General features: G+C 40.0%; 1 protein-coding gene across 4 annotated transcripts in view; it reads left to right on the top strand.

Annotated features, from left to right (window-relative positions):
- LOC115589728 (zeta-sarcoglycan-like) overlaps positions 1-22,267 on the top strand; it is a 40,274-nt gene that overhangs the window by 4,543 nt on the left and 13,464 nt on the right. For all 4 annotated transcript variants that reach the window (XM_030430840.1, XM_030430839.1, XM_030430838.1 and 1 more), the window contains 4 exons: positions 4,235-4,432; positions 10,239-10,340; positions 20,216-20,303; positions 21,636-21,758. In XM_030430840.1, the coding sequence (XP_030286700.1) occupies positions 4,235-4,432; positions 10,239-10,340; positions 20,216-20,303; positions 21,636-21,758 (511 nt within the window). The remainder of the gene's footprint in view (positions 1-4,234; positions 4,433-10,238; positions 10,341-20,215; positions 20,304-21,635; positions 21,759-22,267) is intronic.

Below are 22,267 nucleotides of genomic sequence, written 5' to 3'. Positions count from 1 at the left end.
AAAGAGATTACTACTTATTTATTCTCCGTCTCAGACAGTCCTGTCCATGCTGTGATCTTTCACATTATATCAGTACTGTTTCTGTTGTCACAGAGTGCTTTTACATATAAAATGTTGTCAGAATTACTGAAGCTGACATAAACTGATAAATGGGATTCAACAGTGTGAAATGTGCCTGTGCAGCTTGTTCTGTAATCAATATTTTGTTTTCTCAAAAGTCAAAGTTGTTTCTTGTGCCCGCCCGCTGTAGTCAGACATCTCGATCAGTGCAGTCCAGCGTGTTTGTGAGAGTCAGCTGTGACCGGCATGCTGAAATGAGAGATTGACAAAACGCCAGCCGCTATGCACTCCTCCATTTGGTGTGTGAATAACCGAGCTTTAGGAGGCATGACTCGACCAGGGTAATATATGCATTAAAACTCTCGCAAAGAAATCACAGGATCCACTAGCGTTGGGAACAGTGGGTTGCCATAGAAATTACAAGTGCTGAAGTTTCCCCCAGCAACAGTGGATTGAAAATAGACAGAATCTGTCCAGCAGGGGCACGGCTACAGGCAAAACTACTGGTTTTAAACTCTTTTCCCCCCTTGGTGTTATTTGAATGTTAAGAGAAGTTTTGAGTGTCTTACATTCTAGTGAAGTTTCTCGAGGATGTTCTGTAGTAACCCGTGGTTTTACCGAATGTTGTGTCTCAGGCCTAGACTCAAAAGCGATGTGCACAGCTGTTATAAAAAAGTCTCCTGTGCCTAACTGCATTGAGAGTTTATATATTCAGCCTTAGTGGTAAGCACCTCTCATAATGCTCTTGTCCCTCAGCTGTATCGCTGTTTAAATTGGAATCACTGACATTTCCAGGCCAGCGATATGGGTCATTTGTATTTGCTGCAAAGTCACAACATCCATTTGTGAGACATCTGCCACCGCTGACCTAAACTGCTCTTCCAAGGAAACAGTCACTTAAACAGTGGATTAAGTTGTAAGGCAAAACTGTTGTTGGATGTTCGAAGTACATTACCCTGTGTTATGACTGTTCTGGTTTAGAGATTGTCCAATCATTTATGCCCTTCAAGGGAATGGTGTGAGTTATGAGAACATTTGGAAATATATGGGCATAAGTGAACAGACAGACACATTAGTTTAGTGACTTTGTAAAATTGTAAACAACTCTATATTATAGTTTAGTAAAATGTCTTGCCAGAACTTTTATTCTTTTTGACTGATCACATGATTTAAATGTTATTTTGTCCATACAGTGTAGATTAGAGATTAACATTGCAATTTCCACATCAACATAAAATTATTTTTAATATTGCTTGATAATCATCTGATCATTAAAAGGGTAACTCCATCAATTTTATGCTATAGAGTGTGTTTACAGGTCTTGGAGAGTACTATTTCATGTGTGTAAAAGCAGTATAAAGCCTTTTGTGGCTCCATAGAATGCAGCATGGAATCTGATTAATTCCACTAGTGATGTGACTCAGTGGCTAAATTGCATTGTGGGTAATGTTGGCGCCAGGTTTCTGAAAAGCAGTTCACTGATTTGGAGTGGACAATTTTAAAAACGTTCTCAAAATGGAAACAACAGAACCAAAAAAATCACCTTTTTTAATCCACACATTCTTCCTTTTTATGAACTTGGTGCCTTACATGACCCACAATGCAGCTTGGCCATTGAGTGACATCACAGGAGGCAACTCACCAGATTACATGCAGCGTCTTCTGGGGCCACAAAAGGCTTTGTATGACTTTCTCCCATATGCAGTAGTGCTCCCCAAGACCTGAACTTTTACACAGGTTAATGTGTTTAATTGGTGGAGTATCCCTTTAAGTGATTTTTCAAGCAAAAATGTCAGCTTTGTGTGTAATCAAGGTAAAGTGTAACCCTTTTAAGGACAGTCAGCTGAACAAAATAACACACCTGATGATGACAGTTTTCTAACTGATTTATGGAACAATCAACAATGTGACTGGCTGATAAACCAATAATGATAGTGATAAAGTAAAGTCTTCTGCATTTTAAGAATGTCAAAAAAAATGTAGGTGTTTCTTTGAATTTGTGGACATGCTTAGTTCTGGCACCTCTCTTTATCAGCTGATATAACACGCCTGATATACCGCCTGATGCACTCTGTTACACAATTTTTACGAAACCAAATTCAGAACGTGTGGTTTTTATAATCAATAAAATTCATCAACTGCTCCACCGTGTGAGAGATATCGATCTACTGCAACAATAATAAGGCTGAGATTCTGTGTCATGGCTGTTAAACAGACACTTTCTGTAGTATTTCTCCGTCTGTAAGCAAGATTCCTGCAGCTTCATCTGAACCGACGAGGTAAAGAGGAGAACAGGATGCACTATTTAAACCGTGGTCAAGTAATTCAGTTCCTGAGAGTCTTAAGCTTGCCGAGCTTAAGGGTCTTTGCTTGCTGTGCCGCAGTTAATGAGGAGCTATCAGGAGAAAACATACAATTTAATGATAGCTGCCATCAGAGTCCTATGCTAATGACCTGCTGAGTGTGAGTAAAGCATGTGCGTTATGGATACTGACTTGATTTATGCATGCGTTACATCTCTGGGGAAAACCGAGCACAGGTGTGTCAATTATAGATGTGTGTTCCTTGCAATTAAAGCATTATACACTGGCAGGATTAATTAATAGTGGCTCCTTGGAAGTGTGGAGAAGTTTTAAAAGTTCTTTGACATAATTGGACATAATAAAAGATTCTGCTGCTGGTGGACATTTAATCTTACAAGCAGGCGCTTTGTTTTATTCATCAACTATGCATGAGAGTGGGATGGCAGGCTGCCTCAGTGTGAATCCATCCCAACCGCTGAACAGAGCAGTTCAGAGCTCAGCCAGCCTCGCACCCTGTGATGAGGAGTTTCACACTGTCAGCCCGCAGTCACGATCGGCTGGAGAACAGCAACTGCTCACCCTCGCCTGGACGACCGCACTTGACAGACATCATCCTCTCTGATCTCAGATCAGAGCTCGCGTCTAGCAGCTCCTCAGCGGCTGGCAGGCAGGCACTCCGTTCCTCAGCCAGAGTGGAGAACATTTCTCTGGCACCAAATTGATCCTTTGTCTCATAATCCACCTCCTGTTTGTATGAGTGTCGCATGGAAGAAGAGCAGCCTGCAATTTGGTCTTAATGTGAAATTTAAAGTTGAACTTGCAGAGCGATCCTTGGTAGAAGTCATGGACTGACTTCCTGTGGCTGGACGCAGCTTCATCAAGCCTGCTAAGTGCACGCAGCATGTGAAACATTTCCCTGCCAAGATTGATGGGCACCAACATTATAACAATCTCAGCTCCTCAGACGGGAGTGGTTAACAGGTCGGCTGCAGGAAGCTGTCACTCATAGTGACTTTTTGTGAACACCGGGGACCCAGTTGACAAAATGTCAACAAGTAATTAGCATTGTAAACAAAGCTGTGACATCTTATTAAATCCATACAAATGAGTCTCCATCGTGAAGTATATCATTATAGGCAGAAATGTCAAGGACCTTGTTCTCAGAGTTCTGACTTGCATTAATTGCTACAGCAAGTTCATTACTATCTAGATTTTGCCACAGATTTCTGTTTCTTCTCTTAAAGAAGTGTAAGAGTGTTCCCACCTCTGGGTCAGGTATTCCCCCAACTGGTCGCTGACTTGTATCAAAGAATCTTGAGTGATGATTCCCGTTTTCTGCAGTGGAATGAAACGCACCACTGTTTTCGCTTTGGGCTCTCTGATTTGGTTTAATCTTTTAATAAAATAAAGTCACCCAAATGACCTTGTCTTTTAGGCCTGGAGCTTGATGAATTGCTCTGCTCCTGGCTCTATTTGTAGGAATGTGTAGGGCTGATACACACAGGTGTGTCATAACAACAGTTGCAGAATTTTTCCCCCCAAAATAAAACCAGCAACCATTATTTGAAGTTTAAAAAAGAAATAAATCAGTTCCTTGTGTATGACAGAATGAAATAATCCCTTCTCCCTCCATTTAATTAGCACGGATGTTACAGGCTGTAGTAATACACCAGTGTACATTCATGCCATGCTCTCACCTTTTGTTCTTTATGTAGCACCACTTTTGATAATTGTAGAGGTACACAGCCATGCCTCAGCCCAGAGTCAAGCTAATAACCTCTTACAATACGTGATTGCTTCTACCGAGCGAGTCTATTCTTGACAGCCAACTAACATAAAGCCCGCTTTGTGTGTTTTTGTTTGTTTTCCAGATTACCCAGGAGCAGTTTATCCTCGCATCCCAGTCCCTGCACCTCCAGCGACCAGGCTGTGATGCCGGCGTGTACCCAGTGGGTCTGTACGGCTGGAGGAAAAGATGCATTTATTTCTTCCTGCTGCTGCTCCTGGTCACCATGATAGTTAACCTGGCCCTCACTGTCTGGATAATAAAGGTCATGAATTTCTCATTGGTGAGTTGCAGCATGGCATTGCCCGAAATAATGTGAATTATAATTATATTTAATACATTTCCGTTATTCAAGCTGTACCCAGTATATGACAGACTGACTGGTCTTGGAAAAGGGCTCCACTGTATGGCTGCAATTGCTGATTAATTTCATTGCCACTTACTGTCTCCATTATTTTTCAATTAATTTGATGTTCAGTTCTGTCTATGAAAGTGTCAGAAGCAGAGAAATATGCCATTCCAAATTCCCCAGAGCCCAAGGTGATGTTTTCAAATGGTTCAATTGGTTTTAATAGCAATTTCAATCTCAAATTTAAAACCATGTAAAATAGAGAAAGGCAGCAAATCCTCACTTTTAAAAAGCTGGAGCTTGTGACGTGTAGTTTCGATGGGCAAATGAGTCAAAAGACTGATTCATTTTCTGTCAATTGACAAATCAATTAATCAATTTATCATTTGAGAACTAATCCATGGGAACAAAATAAGTGGTTGGTTTCAATGCACATTTTTGGTTCACACACTAACCCAGAGGAAACCATCCCCACAATTGTTGTTGGCAAGTGAAATAAACCAAGTACAGGCCACATGAAAATATATGTATATACATATATATATATATATATATACATATATATGACAGAATGAAATAATAATATACATATGTATGTATATATATATATATATATATATATATATATATATATATATATATATATATATATATATATATATATATATATATATATATATATGTATATGTATATGTATATATATATATATATATATATATGTATATATATATATATATTTCCACCGTCTGGGGAGAACCCTGATATATATATATATATATATATATATATATAATTTAAAGCTGCTATTTTAAAGACACTTGGTCATTTTGAAGTACAAACAAATACAACCAAAATGCTTATAAAGACTCTTTCAGATTTGTTCAGGTACGTTCTTAAAAATACAATTATTAGCTTAAGAGATCAGAAAATTAGTGTAAGCGTTAGTACTTGGAAGCAAGTGCACAGCAAGGCTTATAATCAAATTAATTGGTATGAGAGAAAACCAATCAGTCTCTGTCTGTTTTCATGGATCTCAAAGATAAATAGAGTGATGAAAATAAGGCAAAATGACCGGTAATTTACAGCATCTTATCTTAATAGTATAATAGTGTATGTGATAATGACAATATCAATGTTTTTTCTACTACTTTGCTTGGTTTGCAGTGTCAAAGGTTAAACTTGCATTAGACAACTTTTTTGCCTTTAGTTCTGAAGTAATTAACCAAGCACACAGGGAGAGTGATAGAAACTAAGGTAAAACAAGAGTGAAGGGACAGACATTCACTCGACAGAGATCCCCAGTGTTGTGTCAAAGTGTGTGATATGGATTTATTCAATACCCACATTCTTTCTGTTAGATCAGTAACAAAACCTGCTTACTTATTAATACAACCCATGTTTTACTCTGCCTTGTCAGAGCACTGAGATCAGGTTTTTTAGGTTAAAATGGGATTCTTACGGTTGATTTCCACTTTGGACAGTAGCCAGGCCGTCAGTGGTAGCCATCTTGCTAACACTGTGTTTGCGACAATAACAGTAACACCACAGGAAAACGCTAAGAGGGTACAAGTTGAAAAGTTTGTTAACCAACGTAAACTTTAGAATTTGTAGGTCAAGTATAGTTTTTTTCTGTGTTTATTTTGACCCTAATACAAAAATCCTTACTGGAATAATTTATTCATTGGGGCCCAAATGTGTCACAGGCCCCGTCTCTCTTGTTGTGTGTTTTGTCTCATCTGGATTTGATAGAGAATTAGAAAAGACTTGGCAGCAGGGCGGTTGACACAGAATGTGTTAATCTCAAACGAAAACCAAACAGGCAGATGCTTCAAGCTCCTGTGACATTTCCAGGGACAATGCACACAATTTACCATTTTGTCAACAAACTTGAGATTGTAGCATCCCCCCTCTGTGACGGATGTGTCCCCTGACTATTGCTATCACTCCTCTACTCCTTCTCCGCCCATCAGTCTATGTCATGAGTAAAAGACCTTATCAGTGCTGTTGGTGTCGCTCCAGAAAATGTACTTCGCTGCTCCCCATCTCTCAGGACTCAGGCAGCTCAATAAGAAAACGCGTGCCAACTACACCCAGTTGTGTTTGTATTGTTGTCGGTTTTAAGTGGTAACTGGCATGAAAACATTGTTTCCCAGCTCCAAAAATGCAGCCAGGCAACACCATCTCACCATTTTTGGCAAGACAGGTATATGATTAGCTATCTTGGGACATCACACACAAAACCTGATGACGGCTACTGCCTGAAAGCATCAGCGCTAAAAATAAAGTTGCACCCAAAACTGCAATAACTATAACACCACTGGTAATGCTTACAAGGAAGATTGTGGAACTACAGGCCAAATTGTGAACGTGGCAGAAAACAAAACAAGTCTGCTAGAGATACAAATAAAATGCTGGACCATGCATTTGCTATATTACTAGCATCTCATCTTCCCTGCCTGGTTAATTGCCAGTCAGATAGTTTAAACTGTAATTACGAGCAGCTAAGTGGGAAAAACCATCCACATCAGCCTTGGCCTTCTAATTCAGAGTCGGATGTATTGGGAATCCTTGATATTGACTTCCGCTTGGTGAAAAGAACTACAAACATGTCAATAAACTTTTGGCATGATGGCTGTAAATGCACCACAGCTGGCAGTTAGATCAAAATAAAATCCAATATTAACATTAATACAATCGAGTCGGCTATACGCTCTTCTAATCTGGTTTCACTCTGTAGAAATCTGCTACAAATACACAAAAAAACGTAGCTAATTTAGGCTGTCTATCTAGTGTGACTACAAGGTTAACCACCTTGGAATAATGCATGATCCCTCCCAAGTCAGAACACCGGTTGTTTTCTTGTTCTTTTCATTCTGCTAACACTGCTTGAAAGCATCCAATGCACACATTAAAAAATCCCCAGGGTTATTTCCTCAGACTTTATAAAGCTGCTCCGGAGCCACCGAAGACATTACACAGCTGTTTTTACAGGCTCATAACTAGTAAACTGACCTTTTATGCGTAAAACCAGCTTTAAATCAGTCTGTTACTTTCATGTTCGTGGCTTAATGTGGTCTTAGGCAAAAAAAAAAAATCTGGTCATGGTGAAAATAAATTGTTATGTTATTGGATGTGAGATTGAATATGAAATATGGGCACATGAAGGCAGCATTAATAAAGATGGATTCCTTATTTATGTCCTTAAAATACTGGGCACCGCTAATTTCTGCACCGAACACATTCCATCTGTTTGTGTTGCCCATCTGTGTGGATGGGATACATTTGTCCAACAAAGATGTGTGACTTGTTCCTTCTTGACTTTTTCATTGGTATGAAAATCAAGTCACATTCTGTGTTTTGCCTGAATGAAGTATTACAAAACAACTCAAACTGCCTCCAACAGAGTAACCTTGGGTGACGTCTTTGGCTCAGAACTTTCCTTTCAAACCTCACAAAAACAAAACCTTTATTTGTTAATTCCTTTCTTTCCACGGTGATAAGGAACTCATTCAAGCCCTCAATGCAGCACGACTGAACTGTTGTAACGCCCTCCTGTTAGTCCTGCCCTTACACCTACGCACATCTGACTGAGTGCAGTTTGTACTCAACTCCTCACGCCCATCACATCACCTCCACTTCAGCACAGAAGTGACTTTAACGTCTGGCTGCTGACATACAAAGAACGCCACACTGCCCCGCCCACCTCCTCCGCTCCTCTGACTCCGTCCCTCCACTCTGCCATGTATGATTGAGCTCTCCACATTGTTCTCCACCTTCATAATTAACAATCTCCATCCAGGGCCCATCTGTTCATGCAGATCCTCACAAATCTGCCTTCAAACCTCGCTCTGCTCATTGTGATGTGGCAAGACATAACCTTGTCCAATTTCTACCGAATTATCTAACAGCAAAATCATATCCTGAATAATTTAAATGTGAGCGGAAAATATGCAGTGAAGTTGCAGAGCCATGCTTCATTTGATATTTTGTACAGTGACAGCGAGGTTTTCTAAATTAAACCGAAAGGGTTATTCGGAGGAAGGCAGCCCAATCTTGCAGGACGAGTTGAAAGATGGGATCGTCAACAAGATGTGATGACTTTTATCGGTTGGACTCTAGTTACACAAGGCCTCCACTAAAGATGCACTATTTTCCAGAAAGTTTTAAGAGCCCGCATAATAGTTGGAGACACTTTCCTTGGCAGACATTTGAATTTGTCATAGCAAGAGAAGCACAAGGTGAAGCAAATTTTGTTATCAATGACTCGGCTCCATAGAGTGTCCCAGTGAGCCAGTATTGCATTATACCCTGAAAAGGAGCCTGAAAGCAGCTCACTTAAGTGGAGTGCAGTCTTTTTTCAATGTTATCAGTTCCACCTTTGCTTTTCCTGCAATGACAAGCCAAAATGTCTGCTACGTAAAAAGGTCTGTTGACAGGGAACACAAGTTTGGAGGGCTTCCAGACTAGAATCATTGAGGGATAAAGTTGTATATTTTAGCACAGACATCTGTCTGTCCGAAATGAAAATGGATAAGCAGGCTCTTTGAACTTGATTGAGGTGTTTGAATCCATTACAGTGGACACTGAGCCAACACTAACTTTACTTTAAATCCCTGTTCATATGGGACTAGTAGTTCTTGAGGAAGTCTGTGATCTTATGCTGCGTTCCAGTTGATGTTGGAAGTTGAAATTAACCTAGTTGGAGTTTGCAACTTCCAACCTTCAAGCTTTCCAGGTAGACGATATAAAAAGTTAACAAAAGACTTGGCTGACTATGACAGAATGATATCTCTTTGGCAAGTGTACACAGGAGTGAACTCTCAGAAGTGCAGCCTCACGGTATGTATCCATACGACTTTATGCATTTTGTTTTACAGAACTTTTATAGGGCCATATTATCTTGTGCAAACCTTCTATCATGTTTTAATCTGGATGCATATTGTCCGATCCAGCTTTGTATCTTTGATAGTCAGATGGAATCGGTGCATTCCTATTGACGTACGCTCACTACTACAACTACTCCCACTTCTATTACTGCTTGTGCATGTGGAAACATAAACATTGCCACCAAACGGGTACAAGTGAATTATAAAATACTTACCAGTAGCTGCACGCATACACAAAACAACAAGGAGCTGCTAGACACTAGTCTGGAACTATTAACTTCAACAGACGAACTTAAGTTCAGTTCTTTCATCCTCCTTTCATGCGTTGATATCTGCTGACTCATGCAGTCCCCATGGAGAGAAAAACAGTAAGTCCCAGGAATAGTCCAAGGCGATTGGCTATCAGGGGAGGGCGGTGAGTTAGTGGGGATATGAGAGCGTTTTGGGGGGCAGTTTCCACACTGCTACCACTGCTTATAATAACAATTATTGAAATAAGTCACGTAAATCTGCACATCATCTGATTCATTCTTTTGTCATTTTCGTGTCTCCTCAACATCCAGAGCTGCCACATTAGCCTGGCTCTCCTCAGTCTACCTCCCGCTGCATGCAGCCTGTCACCCCGACAGCACTGAGTGTCTGTGGCATTGTCACCTCGATGTCATGTCCTACTTCTTCCCTGTCACTCAGCACTGCCGCCTGTCCACCGGGCCCGCCTGGCACGCAGCAGCTCCTACTCTTCCTAATGCACTTCAGCGACAGCAGGATTCAATTTTTAAAATCCGTTGGATCAAATCAGGACAATCTGCACTGCTTATCGCAACAGTACTGATTCTCATATATTATGTTTCAGGACGGAATGGGAAACCTGCAACTGAATCAGGATGGGATTCGCCTGGAGGGAATCTCTGAGTTTCTCCTCCCTCTCTACGTGAATGAGATCCAGTCCAGAAGGGTAAGTTGCTCCCTTTGCTCATCTCAAAAACTTTCCTTGTTGATCAATACTCTGAAGCGCTGGTGAACTAGGAATAACTACCATTGACAGAATTGTGTGTGAAAAGCTCTTGTGTGGAAAGAACTCTCTGCTGCAGACGAGCTGGTATTGATCTCACAGTGTTGAGGAAGTTATGATCAATTCATTAACAACAAAGGCCAACTTCCCTTTGAACCCTGACTTGACAATACTTTGATGTTACTTTATATTTGTGCCTGGAAGGAAGAGATTACGCTCCTTCTGTCTCTGTCCTGTGCTCCTCTCCTCCACCTCCTCATTTCCTGTCATCCTCCAGCAGTGCACTATCAGGGCCTCCCATCGGCAGGAGATGGGTAATAGGCTGCCTCTCGGCTCCTCTCAGGCCACATACAACCCAACAGGAGATTACAGGCGATTACAGAGGGACCAGAGTCCCCCCGCTGGATTTCCAATCAAGCCCACGCGATAAATTCCCCTCTTCCACTTCCTCCCTCCCCATTCTCCGCTTTGATGTTCAGTAGATTAACCAACACAGCTCCAGTGCAAAGTTGATCCAAATTTCCTTCTCCCACACGAATCACAGACGCTCAGTTGGATCATCCCCTTTTTCAGTGATTAGGCATGGTGCAGAAAGCAATTTCAAGCACTGGAAGCTAGGGTTCCATGTAAATTTGATTTTTTTTTGAGGGACGTCGATGGAGGAAGTGGCTCGATAGTGGGCACAATTTGACACAGCAGATTGAGAAACAACTTGGAATTGCCCACTCTTGCCCTTTGATGTTCTAGTTGGAGCTAAATGTTGTTTTAAATATAACAGTCGCGTGTTTAGCAATAGCAAACACCTCAAGGCCGTAGCAGACGGCCAAGTCAAACATCGGACAAAGCCAATATTTCATTCCACGGTGCAATACCACCAGCAGACATTTTTACTGTCTTGTTTTACAGACATGCTGTGCAGTGCCCCCTTATCTACCAGCACCAGAGATATTTGCAGGACAAAAATCTCATGTGGGTCACTCGATATTTCTCACCTGAGGAAATATGTCAGGCACTGGGAGAGCAAGGATTATGGTTATCCAATGAGTTTACACCACAGTGCACCGTGCTGTTCTTCAGTCAGATAACCACCATTGATCAATAAGCCATTACCACAAACAGCAGTGCCCGCTGTAGCACACCATAGATATCTTAAAGTTAAATATAGTATGATTTATTAATTTTTTTCATGGAGTCCAAGCTGCTGCGGAGGCTGAACTCAAAGTAGCTTTAGTTTTACTTGTCATGGATCAATCAGTGCTTTGAATTTTCATCAATGGCTGTAGCCGGAAACTGTGAATACCAAGTGGAAATAGCTGCCTTGGTGTTTTTGGCAGGAGCTCCGATGGTTGGCAGCATATTACAGGCTAAGTAGCTCTTAAATCTGCGCTCTCAGTAGCATGTTGTGAAATGAGAGCTGGTAACTTTGCACGTACGGTTTGCACTGGTTGTAATCCCTGCCAAGCTAAAAAAAGCACTTACACTAAATGTATTCTGTAGAGTTGTGATGATACTTGTGCTGCTCTAAATACAAATTACATATTATACTATGTGGCTCTGCCAATAATACATAAATGCATATAAAATGTAGTGCATAACAGTATACAGTAATTAAAGATACATTTGATTATTAATTAGTGATTTTGCAAAGACCTATCAACGATCAGGGTTGCGTTGGGGCTGTAACCAACAATTATTACAACAATGAATGATCTTCTCAGGTTTTGTTACTGATAACAGAACAACACTGAATATTGAGACCTAAAACTGTACTAATAAAACATTAAACAATGGATTAAATTACTACTTAACCCAACTCTGCTGTGTTTTAAAGTTTCTTTCAGCAAACTGTGTTGGTTTTACAAGCTGCAACTTCACAGCTTCATGTCCAACAGCAGCTAGCCACTGTTCAAACAAAAAAACCTTTGCAAACTTCCTGTACGCTACACTAAACAGCAGACAGACAAAGTTATTGACTTGCTGGTTAACACAGTTAAGCACTTCTCTGCTAGAAGGTCAGATTATTTCCCTCAGGAGTTGGTGGAGACTAACACAGGTTTAAAGAGAGTGAATATTGGACTTGGAATTGCCAGGTGACCAAATACACAACTCCAGTGGGTGTAATGTTGCCCTACATCTGCTGGGTGCCTATATTGACAATATGGTGGGTAAACTCTTGTTGAGCTGCGCCAAGCGATTAAGAAATGAATAACTTTTTACTTCTTAAAATCATAAACATGTTTTTTCTATAGACCCCCTTTTCCACAAAATAAGATAAAATTATGATTTTATTCTTATCAAATAGTCAGTTTTTGATACTCAATGCTATGGAGATATTTTGTTTGGAAGTCAAAGTATGGATTAATTAGTTAATTAGTGGCGTAGTCTGTAGTCCCAAAACCAGGGAAGAGGTTCGCATTTTTAAAAGCGCTAACATATCTTAATAATTGCGTTTGCTAACATGTGTCTAAAATGAGACTACAGAGGTTGTCCGGGACATTAAACGTCATCATATCGACCACGGAGACTTATCTACTCACTTGTATGTCTTTACAGGTCGACTTTAGTTGCAAATATTCTGACTTTAACTTAACAACTTGTAGATTTATCAGTTGACAGAAACTGTGTTTAGTAATTGTAAAGTAAGATGCTTAGTGGTGGTGATGATGTTTAATTATTGTAACTGCAATGTGGTCTTTTTATAGCCTGACATTAGCTTTTTACTTTTTGTAAATATAAGGTTGTGATTGCCAAAGTGCTTATTTTTGGCAATAATACAAAATTAAATTTAGAAAATCCCATAGGCTTTCTGCAGAGCGAACCAATGTGATGCCAACTTCCTACAAATATGTCATCCCTACACCATTCTATACGCAATCATGATACACTGTACAATGATATAAGAATGAGTCTAATATCATAATATTGTTTTATATTCTATCCATGCCAAGTACCATGCTGACTATACACTGTTTTTTTTACAATTAATATATCTTCCACACCTGATGTTAAAGATCAGGCTCCACTGCTTTAGTGTTGACGCCTAGAACTTCCTGCCCACTCTGCAGCGCAGTGTGTGAACCCAGATGGTCACAATCGCTCTCCAAATGTTGATCTTAACAGTGTGCTGCTGGCAAAAGCAGGTGAAATTTCAAGTGTAGTTGATTTCACACACTTAAACACTAGAAGTCCATTGTCGCTTTTCACACGTGAAATGATGGGTATTGTGTGACACTCCTGCTCAAAGGTTCAAGTGTAAATTGGAGTAGAGACACTCAATATTATGATTGTTTTAATATGTGTGACTAATGTTGACCTCTTTTTGCAGCAGCTTTCAGTTAAACCTGTGCTGAGCTGTCTATCGAGTCTGACAGGCAGATGGATAGACGGAATATACTGTATATTATTTTTCCTCAGCCTCGGGGCTTCCCATATGCAAGTCTGTCTGTCTATCCATCCGCCTGTCAGCTTTTATAGAGTGCACCCACACTTGAATTATTCAGGCAAAAAGAAACCAATACGCGGACGCCGAAAAAGGACGACCTTAATGTCAAGTGTTCCAAAATCCCGTTTACATTATAAATTTCAGGCGTATGATTGCCACAAAACAGCGCTGACTGTGAAAGTCACAATACTATATAATTTTCCGGCATGTGAAATCAGTTTGACACTTGAAATTTCAACCGTCTGAAAGCAACAAAATAGCTGTAATTTCAGGCTTGATATCTGTGTTCCACTTGAAAATATGGCTGCAATGTTCTGTGGAATTTCAAGTGTTAAAACCGAATGTTACAGCAGGTTCTCTTTTCTTTCACTTTCCTCCCACGGAAACTTTACACAGTAATGCCTGTTCAAAGATTTATATACATTATATACGTTGTCTGTGAGTCTTTAGAGTCAGAGAGTCATTAAGGTTTCTGGTAACAATGGTGTAATTATGTATTAAACTGTAATAATGTAAGCTTCAGATGCTCAACAACGTTTGCATTTCCACAGTGTCTGGTTTTGCTTGGCAGTTATCAAATTTCTGTTACCCTGAATGTTTTAGCTGAGTAGTTTTTAATAGACTTTGCTTCTGTTTTGATCAAGAGTTGAATCAAAGATGATCTGTATCAGAGATCAATGACCAGATTTGTTTTTGAAAAATGTATTGTTTTTATTTCTGGTAGAGTTTTTGCAAACACTATAATGCAAATTAGAAAGGAGACAAATTTCAAGCCAATTTTTTTATCGGTGAATCATCATTAATATATGGAACGTGCTTGATGTTTTTCCATTTCAAAACTATAACAACGATCTATGTTCGGTACAAAATCAGAGTTGTTAAAAGAAGGGTAGATTTATAAAGAGAAATAAAGTGAAACCAAGTTACTTAATACTTAATTTAATAATACAAAATGATCCAAATATCCAACCAAACCAAATCCAACCCATACTGAGACTGCTAAAGTACAAATAAATTGTATTTCAATTCAATACTCTCTCATACCAGTTTTTTGTATTTTATTTTGATAAATTCTATACGCATGTATTTGTCATCTGTAACAAAATACTTTTTGATGTATTTGTGCTCATCTCTTATTGTCGATTAACAGTGTTCACTAGTTCAATCCTCAATGCCAATGATTCATTAATACCTCTACAAAATGTCAATGTGCAAAGTCTTGGTTTCAGTGGTTTTGTCTTGTATTCAGCTCTTGTTATTCTCATGCATTAGTAGTAATGTCTGCTGCTGCTTGAGGACAACCGAGGCCAAACTAGATTTGATGAGCAGCAGTGATGTATTTTTGCCAGAGTGGTCAGTCCACTTGAATTTGTTGTCTTTAGTGGTTTTGTAAATTGATGTAGTCCAGAGAATTCCAATCACAGACCACTGCGCATTTTATTTATGTTAAAAAATACAAGAGCTGATTGAATTGCTTCTCTCAGCTCAAACGTGTACAGAGAAAAAAATCAGCTGGTGAAGTGTTCGGCCTGCAGCCTCCACCTTCGATTTAGTTGCACATACAGTAGAGAAAGCCCACTGATGCAAACAGGAGGAGGACATACAGGACGGCAGAATGCTATGGGTGTGTAACAGCTACCATTAAGACACATGGAGGTCTCAAGTTCTATACTAAAATCCCCAATTACTGTGACCCCAACTCTCACACCCTGTTACGATAGCCCTGTGCAGGTCACATCTGACAAATTCATTATCTGCTGCTTTACTCAAAAGCATCAGAGTCCATGCAAATCATAATGAAGCCTGCAAGTGTACGTTATCATAGATATGCAGAGGTGTAATGACATAAACAGCCAAGAATAATTGTGATTATATTAACATTTAACTCATGATCAATCTTTGTACTCATCATCGCCCACCCTGTTGTTTTTTTGTTTTGTATCACACTACCATTTAAAGTCATAAACAAGAGAAACCTCTGAAATTTCAAAAGATCTTTGCTTTGGACTGAAGTCTCTGCCTCAGTCTGAAAACAATGTGTGTATGAGGCAACTCATCGCCCAGATCCAGTTTAGCAAATCTCTGCCTTTCAGTCTGTTGGCTCTCGTTTTGTTCCCCGGGGACGCTGACTCGTCTATAAATAGCATCAGATGCAGGTGTGTCTTTATTGGGAAGAAACTTCCCCCTCACCTCACTCCCGTAGTTGTACTGGAGATACATGACAAGAATGATTGTACACACCAGTTCCTAATTCAAATGTGCAGATGAGAGTTGAAGCCATCCACTTATTTAACACTCACAGTTTATAATCAAAGCGATTTTTCGGCAGCAGTGCCGCAGAGATCTGAACATCCTTCAAACCGACTATGCTAGAACCCATTTAATTTGGCTAACAGTATTACGCAGAAATACAGGGGCCTTTTTAATGTGAAAAATATTAAATATGCCCGAAAACATGTTCCAAAACAGGCTGTACCCTGCATTCAAAGAGCCCGCCTGCAGAATGAGTAAATTAAGACTTAATAGGCGTACCTTTTCAACTTGTGACATGTTTTCATCATTATATTTACTTGTTCAGTTTAGTATGCAAATTGGCTTCTCGCACAACACTCAAATATAATTAAAATTTAAATATATTTATGCAAATATTTGGTTGGGATTACAGTTAAACCCTGAGCTCTTTATCTATGCTTTAAAAGGTCTGCATTTTATTTTGCGCTCACAGAACGATAGCACCGTCGTATGCAGTCGCTTTGTTTTCAGCCATTCCATCGAAGCAGTGCGGCTTGGTCTCGCTTCTCGGCTGTGATGTTATTCATTGTATGCAGGGAAGCATCCTTTGCCTTACAGCAGCCATGGTAATTTTTCAGTCTGACGGGGCCCGATGCACCTTCAACAACAGGCTCCATTTATGTGCATTTGCTCTGATCTGCACTTGACCTTCCTCAACAGGCGCAGTGACTAAAAAGCCTTTTATGTGATCCCAAAGAAGTGTGGAGGAGAGCAACAGCGCCTCAGTCATGGCCCCTCAGGAAACAGTTTAGGACCTATAAACTCTTTAAAGGGATACATCGAGAACTCAGATTTCTTCGTGATTCTGTGCGTCCTGACGAACTTCTGTTCATGATACGCATTTATATTTGGAAGGAGCAAACAGGGAATAAAATCAACTGAATGACCTCTCCACAAAGTTAAATGGCACAAACTTTAGATAATCTTCTACAATTTGACGCCTGTTTTAGGAGAGCATTAGGTTAATCAAACATGTTAGACTGTATCAAGGCATGATTATTAGTCCAATTATAAACTATAACCAAATGTCAATTTTAATTACAAATAATACGACAGTTGATTTGAATATCCGATTCCCTTACATCTCAGTTCATGTTAGTTTCCTTTTGAGTGCACCATCAAAGTTCCAACTATTTGTTCTGACAAATGCAAACTCAAGACAGCGTTGACCTTTTTTGGGAAAAAAGGGACAAAATGGGGAGTCCAAAATGGAAGACCCCATTACCAAAAGATGGGCAGTATGGTTTGCAGTATGTCATAAGACAGGTGTGTATCATACAAATATGTTCTATGAATTGTGTTAAAACTACAGTTACTGATACTTTCATTTTAATGATATAACAGACAGCAGTGTGTAATGTCAAAGGAGTTATTTGCAGAGATGAACCCCAGGAAACTATCATTTGACTGTGCAGTTTCCCTCAGCTGTGTGTTTTAGCGTCTTTCAGCTCATTATTTTGGTTGTACAGTTTGGTTCGCTGTCACGACAGCTTTCTGATGCAGCATGCATACAAAAACTCTACCCAACTGTATGCAACCTTCCCAGCACCAAACACTCTGGGTCTGCTGGATGTGTCATAGGCAATGGTTTACTAACCAGTTTGCCCATAGCTATTTTACGAGGTGCCATTATGTCAATGTTGTGGTAAAAGCTTGTCACAGCTGCCAACACAAGGCAAACAATGAAATGAAAATGAGTCGTTGCTTTAACAGACAGTCAAGTTAGCAACCAAGAGTGGGAGTAGTCACTATGTCACCCAGATTTCAAGGTCATCATAAGAGGACTGAAATGCAGAACTCTGAGGCAGGCAGGTTGAAAACTAAAAGCAAGCTCTGATAGTAGCTGATCAGGTAAAAGTGTTGCATGAGGCCTTTTCAGCATGCAAGCTGTCATTCAATGTCAAACAGCCATAAACTTGCAAAATACAAAATTGCCAGAAAGCAGAAGTCCAGAGTTAAAATGTAGAAGGAGGGATACTCCTACGCTTGTCACTGATGGAAAAAATACACATTCTCAGCGAACCACCCCCTTTCTCTTCAACTCAACCTACACTTCATAACTCATCTTTGGATAATTTAGATTTCATTTTAATCTAAACGTTACATTTTGTGGTTTATAGCCAGGAAGATTCACTTGGAAGAGCTTTTTTTTTTTTTTTTTTACTGAACAGCACAGCCTGCTTTGCATTGGCGCAGGAACACTCATACAGATTTTGGAGATACCTCAGTGAATTTCTCAAAAAAACAGTGTGCGAGGGGATTTAAAGGATATTTCTCACAAAACACCTTTCCTGTTTTGATCGTTTTAGCCATCAGTTGTGTTGGCATGATAATACTGTACTCACCAAGTCAGTTGTTGAGTTCTGTGAATGTGACTAATTCGCTAAAAAGTTGGAAAGTTGTTAAATCTGTCGGCAAACAAATAACACATCTAGCTGAGACAGAGCAACAATAGCGTTAATTTGTCAGTGTTTCTGGCTAAACCAAGGCTGAAGTGCAGCATCACTCTCCTCTTTGTCTCTATGCCTCTTGTGGTAAAATATTTGGCTCATTAGCAGCTAGTACACCAATAGCTTCACCAGCTAATTATTAACTTTGGTAGAAGCTGTATGCTCTATGGACAAGCTACAATCACTCAAACACACTTGCAATCAATCACACACTCAGGTAACAGAGAGGGTTATTCAAGTAGAGACAACCAGAAACATTGTACACCTCACCCCTTACTACTGAATATTTCTTTAGGGGAGAAATGTTCAATTTAACAAATGCAGTAGGGTGTTCAGCCCTCACAAGTCCAACCCCCTCCTGTAATGCTGAACCACACGGTCTGCATAAAAGCAATACCTTATTTTTCCACAGGACCAAAATCAGTGGGTGCCACTCCCACTAACAAAATGGCTAACACCATGAGAAGAGAACACAAATCCAAATAGACTACTGGTAATAACACACCACAAAACAGGCAACCAACGCAACAATGGAGTGCAACAGCCAAACACAAGGCGTCACTGTGTAGTCACTACTACTCACAAATGTGGTGCCAGCCTACACCTAAGCTGCAACCACAAATGACCCAACAAAAGTGGAGAACAGTTACCACAAGCAAAGGTCAAACTAATAGTTACTGCACACAAGTACTAGTTACAGCCACACATCACAACATGACCAAAACAAAAGCAGCCATCTCACACAAAACCAAGCTGCTGTGCAGAGTATAAATCAAAGGAAAACAAACTGCAGAGACATCCAAACTTTACCTCCCTACCAAGATGGCTAACTCACCAACTAGTTCTCAGTGGCTTGCCGAGCTTGAGGTGTCTCTAAACGCTCAACTCAGTGCATCACCGAAGATATCTAGTCAACTGCGATACACTGAAGCGTTCCTCCACTCAAGATTACCACCAAAATTAAGATAAATGAATAATACATTGGCAAATTATTGAACTTGTCCAGCGGCTATCTAGTTAGGGTGCTCCGTCAGAAACACAACATGCAGCAACAACAAAATTAACAAAAAAGATGACCACGACACTTAACTAAAGCACCACCAGCAGCAAAGCATTTTTAAAGGTTTAATTCAAAAACACATCTCACACACTCACAGACATACTGGCAGAGGAGCACCCACAGGAACTGTCGACGAGCCAGCCTTAAAACCCTGGCTGCGAGGCTGGAACCAATCAGCTCTATGGACAGCCTACAATCACTCAAACACACCTGCAACCAATCGCACACACTCCGGTAACAGAGAGAGTTATTCAAGTAGAGAGACAAGCACATCCAATAGAAACATTTATATGACCTCTGGGGTTGTAACAGTCATAATCTTTTGGGTTCAACGCCTTGAGCATAACACATAATAATTTAATCCATTGTTAATATGAAATCAGTGATTAAAACAGTGTTAAAGTGTTTTGCACACGTTAGCTGCTTTAGATATACCAGTGGCATCATGACAAAGAAAGAAAGGAGAGAATTAACTATTGATTTTCCCTCCATTATAAGATCCTAACACATTTCTTTTTCTTCTCTCTTCCTCCGTCTCTCTGTCTTTCTCCTGGCACATTCATGCTTCCCCTAGGACAGCTTGTTGGTCTTGCGGTCAGAAAAGAACGTGACGCTGAACGTCAGGAACGACCAAGGCCAGCTGACCGGTCAGCTCACAGTGGGTGAGTCTCCAGTTCTTACGTCTGGACTGATTTATTTGGGAGCCATTTCATTTGAGATGATGAATTGCCAGTCGCTGATGGAAACCACATACTGAGGTAGATGAAACATGGGGTTCAACAACTGTCTGTTTTGTGCCATTTTTCATTTCTTGTTAAAAGAAATCATGTAATTAGCCGGCCTGCGTGTTTATTTTCACTGAAGTTTGGCCTTTATATCTCTCTCTATTTACAACTTATTAAAAGTGATCTTAGATTCATCTTGCCATGACTGTAAATTGCCTGATTTATCTTATTTTATTAATGACTTTAATCAAGATTAACGCAACAATTCATCTTTAAAACCTCTAATCGTCTCTGTGCCTTTTTATAAAAAAGAAAGACTGTAGTTTCTTCCAGACAGTAACCTTTGGTGCACTTAATGAAAGGACAATGGATTCTTCTTATTATCATCAAGCTCAACCATCAGTCAGTCCAAATTACCAAAGTAATTTACATGATTAATGACCACTGGAAAGCAAATGACCTGCTTATTAACATTAATAGCTATTGATCTTGGCCAACATAAGTTGAGAGTTGATGCTGATTTGACAAGACTGGTGATATGACACTTTTTGGACACACTTGACCTTCCTTCGAAAATTAGTGCCTGCTTTTGTAGAAAGTGCTTTTTGTCTGAAATGAGATGAAACTTGGCGAGAATAATTACATTCCCCTGCCGTCGCAGCCCATGGATTAATGAAAGAGAGAGGGGGGTTCGCCGGGAAGGGAGACGCTAAAAAGTTTCTGCATGCACATCTGGAAAAACACCAAAGTCTGGAGAACTGGAATTAATATTCCTCACCAGCGGAACAGATTACTGATTTCTCTTCATCTATTGTAAAAGCATAGCTGATCCAGCTTTGTTAGACGCCTTTCATTTGCACAGCAAGCACTGTGCACAGTATTTCAGATTGCTCACTTGCCGAAACATGGTTTCCCAAAGCTGATTTGCAAGGCCAGAAAAAACACAAGGCAACCTTTATTTGACAGTACCATTTACAAAAAGAACATTACTGTTGGATTTGTGGGCTAATACAACCTTTTGGCTGGAAATCTGTTCTTTAATCCTTTTTAATTATCACACTAAAATAAATGTTCAGTCCTAGAAAGGTTCATAAAGTATTGAACAATGCAGTCACGCAGTCACAAACAAAGACAAATAGGTTAAATTCCCAGCGTACAAATGCTGCAGTGTGATTTCCAGCAACTCGCTTAAACTGCAGGCAGCAACATCTGCAGTTGTTTTTTTGCTGAAAGCCAGAAGCTCCGTTGAGGATGTCTCTCTTTCTGCAGGACCTGAGGCTGTGGAAGCCCAGTGTCAGAGGCTGGAGGTACGAAGTAAAGATGGAGGCAAACTGCTGTTCACTGCAACTGAGGAGGAGGTCATCATGACGACTGAAAAGTTCACCATCACAGGTAAAATGCACTTGACTGTCCCTTACTGTATGTGTACAGTATGCTGAATGCTCTCTGGTGTCACAAAGAGCCTACGATGAAACAACTTGTTAGGAGCATTATCGATATCGACAAAGAGAAATCACAAGAGGTGTCTTGAACAGAAATTATACAGGGGAGGTTTACTTTGTGATGGCCTTGTTTCTAAATGCAGATTACCCTTATAATAAAAACTCAACACGATCAACTTCTTGTGAATGTGTTTTATAGTCCGATCCCTAGTATGCACAAATGCAGTGCCGCGGGCAAGAGGCTGTGACAAATGCAAGCACCACCCTGCTGCTTCACTTGACTAGACAGTGATTGATGTCTCCTCCTGTCCTAGCTATTGCAAAGTCCTGTGGTTGGTCCTTTTTGTTTTCACAAAACTGGAGCTCACTCACGCAAGAAGATTGGTCTTGGTTATTTGGTCCATACCAGGGTTTGATTGATACCACCAGAAACAAACTGAGTGTTAAAGAGCCATAAGA

Source organism: Sparus aurata, chromosome 10 (assembly GCF_900880675.1).
Source record: "Sparus aurata chromosome 10, fSpaAur1.1, whole genome shotgun sequence".
Classification (NCBI taxonomy): domain Eukaryota; kingdom Metazoa; phylum Chordata; class Actinopteri; order Spariformes; family Sparidae; genus Sparus; species Sparus aurata.
The sequence above is the reverse complement of the archived record's forward strand: the minus strand, read 5'-3'. Positions and strand labels throughout refer to the sequence as shown.